The sequence below is a fragment of the Aphanomyces invadans genome (genome assembly GCF_000520115.1).
Source record: "Aphanomyces invadans strain NJM9701 unplaced genomic scaffold supercont1.85, whole genome shotgun sequence".
Lineage (NCBI taxonomy): Eukaryota > Oomycota > Saprolegniomycetes > Saprolegniales > Verrucalvaceae > Aphanomyces > Aphanomyces invadans.
The window spans coordinates 128,897-132,271 of NW_008580230.1; the positions used below are offsets into that span (position 1 = coordinate 128,897).

At 54.7% G+C, this 3,375-nt stretch overlaps 1 protein-coding gene across 2 annotated transcripts; it reads left to right on the forward strand.

The window, feature by feature from the left end:
• The first annotated feature begins 323 nt into the window (after positions 1–323).
• On the forward strand, positions 324–3,256 carry H310_14762. Of its 2 annotated transcripts, XM_008882690.1 has the most exons (9): positions 324–804; positions 859–1,197; positions 1,245–1,354; positions 1,400–1,499; positions 1,578–2,005; positions 2,054–2,299; positions 2,362–2,509; positions 2,558–2,742; positions 2,793–3,256. In XM_008882690.1, the coding sequence occupies exons 1-9, from the start codon at positions 372–374 to the stop codon at positions 3,213–3,215; spliced, it is 2,412 nt and encodes an 803-aa protein (XP_008880912.1). In that variant the 5' UTR covers positions 324–371; the 3' UTR covers positions 3,216–3,256. The 2 variants fall into 2 exon arrangements, with proteins under 2 accessions (XP_008880912.1, XP_008880911.1); XM_008882689.1 differs by having other exon boundaries at positions 1,400–2,005.
• Positions 3,257–3,375: the final 119 nt, after the last annotated feature.

Sequence of the window (3,375 nt, forward strand, 5' to 3'; positions counted from 1 at the left end):
GGGACGCCCCATTCGTCGCTTCACACCACCCCTTTATTCGCGAGAACCCCAAGTCAGACCTGAGCGCGATTCACCCTTGCATGACCCCTTTGTAACCATACGAATCCATTCAAGTTGCAGCCTGCCTCGTGCGTTCAACCACCAGCATCATGCTTCTGGCGCGGACATCTGCTGTCGTTGCCGCCGCCGCCGCGTTTGGGGGAATGCGGCGTGCCTCACCAATGTGTCACCAATACATATCGCAAACACACTTTTCATATTGTATTCAAGATCATTTTGAAATTTTTAAATACGGGAGATGGTGAGATATTCTGAGTTGGATCACTGGAGCAACATCAAGCAAGCCCCATCTCGATCCAGCACGGCCGACGATGGAAGAGGTCCTGCGGAAGGACGAGAACATGTCCGAGTTCTTCATGCTCGGCACCAGGGATAGTGACATAGATGGCGACTACGCAGCTGGAGCAGCCCTTCTCGACGAAAGAAAGTCCATTGCCAATGCGCTCTTGACGAACCCGTTTGACTCCGGCCTGTGGAAGCGCCTCCTTGGCAATTGCAAGCGGCTCTTTGGTCGGTATCCTCATCAGGTCGAACGGATCTTCCGTCGCGCGCTGTCGTGTCTGAAGCAACCGGGTTTGAACGGCAATCAACGAGCCGATCAAATCGACATCATCCTCGACTACGGCGACCTGCTAAAGGACCCAAAACGCAAGCGGGGCATGCTGCGACAAGCTCTCATGGAAGGAATTCCACACAACCAAACCAAGTTCTTCGAGTACTACGCCAAGTTTGAAAAGTCTCAACGTACGTGTGACCTGTTGCCATGCCTTCTCTCTCACGTCAACGTGCGCGCTGTAGACGAGCATGAAAGGGCTCACGACATGTTGAATCTGGCGGTGGCAAAGAATCTGCTGAGCAGCACCGATCGCGACCGGATTTGGAAAGAGCTCAATGGCACGCCCCATCTTCCTGCACTGAGTTCACCCATCGTGCTACACAGTGCTCACAAGTTGCGGCGAGAACTGTCTGGAGGCACCCAAACCCCTCTTCAGAAGCTTGAAAGCCTGGCCCCGCGGTCGGTCTCCAAGGTTAGCCGAGGGACCGAAGGATTGAAGACGCCGCTGGCGCAGCAGTCGTCTCGGTTGGTGCCCTCGACGCGGTCCACGCAAAAGCTCCCCCGTTTTACGCTAGACAACGGTATGATTCCCATCGACGTGGTGTGACGAGCGATGAATCTCATCTAGTGAATCTCGGACTTCCGCAACGAGTGCTCAAATCGGACTACATGTCCCAAGACTCGGACAAAGAAAACGACGAGCCGGAGAGCGTCAACAACTCCAAGACTCCAACGCCAGTACCGAGATGAAGCAGAAGATTGTGCTGACGAGTGCGTACGTAGGAGTCGGCGGCGAAGACGGACCGTTCGTCTAGTGTGAAGCTGTGGCAGTCGTCCAGAATCCCACCTCCCCCGTCCGTGGTCGACATCAAGCTCGAACCAGGTCAGGTGTTTCGGACAGCGAAACCCACCATGTCTGCCAGTGACGTTGACATTGAAACTGCGCGAATTGGTGATTCAGAGCCACAGCCCAGACAATACGGAGCGATTTCGTCGACGTTTGGGCGGTCGCGATCGACCGACATCCCGACGCCATCGCTGGGGACCACGTTGTTGATCACGCCAATGTCTGCCAAGACTGGAGGTCCCAAAACGCCGCTTTCCGCCAAGAGGCCGCGAACTCCGCCGAGGGCGTCGTCCAGCTCAGCCCAGGAAGTGGCCGCCTTGTTTGATTCCCCGACCAAGAGCGACATGGAGATTACTCTGGTGGGAGATGACGACACAATCAGCAAGCGCCCCCGACATCACCAAGCAAGCAGTCCCACGACGAGCAAGACAAACACGCCATCGCCGCCATCCCACATCTTTTCCGCCAGTCCCAGCGACCCAGACCGACGCCCCCCCCCGACAGTCATCGATCGCTTGGTCGACTCGAAGAACCACTTTACGGTGCTGTCATGTATCGAGCACGTGATGAGCTGACTGGTGTTGGCGTAGGTGAACGGAATCACATTTTTCAGTCTGAAACAAATCGGGTCGGGCGGAACGAGCAAGGTATTTCGTGTCCTTGGACCAGACATGCAAACGTACGCTCTCAAACGCATCAAACTCAAAAAGATGGACGCGGCCAGCATGACGAGTTATCAGAACGAGATCAGCCTGCTCAAGAGTCTGCAAGGGAGTCCGTACATCATCAAGTTGTTGGCAAACGAGATGGATTACAACCAAAAAGTCCTCTATGTGGTGCGTCGTGCGCGCCCAGTCCGCACGTGTGGTGCTCATCGAACGAATGCATGCATGTTCAGGTGATGGAGATTGGCGAGATCGACCTCATGAACAAACTGAAAGAGCTCAAGGAAAACAAAATCGTCGTCGAAGAAAACTTTCTCCGCATTGTGTGGCACCAGATGCTCCAGGCCGTCAACTACATCCACAATAAGCGCATCATCCACGGTAACAAGGTCGTTGGAGGTGGCCATTTTCATGGAGGACGATGCACAGGGGACTTGAAGCCGGCCAACTTTCTGTTTGTGAACGGCGCGATCAAGCTCATTGACTTTGGGATTGCCAAGGCCATCTCGAACGACACGACCAACGTCATCTTGGAACAAGTCGAAGGAACAGCGAATTACATGCCCCCCGAGGTTGCCGCGAGTTCGCTGGGCCGGAGCGAAACCCCCCAAAAGGTATACGAGCCTTGGACTCCCGATGCATGACATTGACTGGATCGGCGCAGGTCGGGCGCGCCGGTGACATTTGGTCTCTTGGGTGCATTTTGTACCAAATTGTGTACGGAGACACTCCGTTTGGCATGGTGACGCACATGATTCAAAAGTTCATCATGATCGCGGACCCCAATCACTCGATCAGTTTTCCCCCGCTCAAGAACAAGCAGCTCGCGGACGTGGTGCAGTCATGTCTGCGGTGGGACCCAAAGCTGCGACCGACGATCGAAGGACCGAACGGACTGCTGGAACATCCATTCCTATATCCGGACCGCGTCGTCTCAAGGCCCGAGACGGACGAGTCTGTGTGTGAGTCGCTCCGAAAGGCCAAAGCGTTTGTCGACGCCAACGGATTCAGTCGGACGATTGAGAACGACACAGCGATGCTCGTAGCAGCAATCAAGGCCGCCAAGAGGGCACGGCTAGCAGAATAGCAACTAACTTAAGTGGCGTAATGTCGTTGTCGTGTATGTGATGCTGGTTGCCCTAGTTCAATACTTTTTAAGTCGATGGTGGCGACGAATGCGAAGCACTTGAAACTTTGGTGGTCGAGATCGAAAATGGCGAAACATCGCGTTAAACACGAACGCGATG

What these genes read in the sequence shown, in the direction of transcription:
- H310_14762 (XM_008882689.1), top strand. Translation starts at nt 372, where the DNA reads ATGGAAGAGGTCCTGCGGAAGGACGAGAACATGTCCGAGTTCTTCATG. An exon ending in ACTCGAAGAACCACTTTACG is followed by an intron (nt 2,006 to 2,053) that starts GTGCTGTCATGT and finishes GTGTTGGCGTAG; the next exon opens with GTGAACGGAATCACATTTTT. An exon ending in CAATAAGCGCATCATCCACG is followed by an intron (nt 2,510 to 2,557) that starts GTAACAAGGTCG and finishes GACGATGCACAG; the next exon opens with GGGACTTGAAGCCGGCCAAC.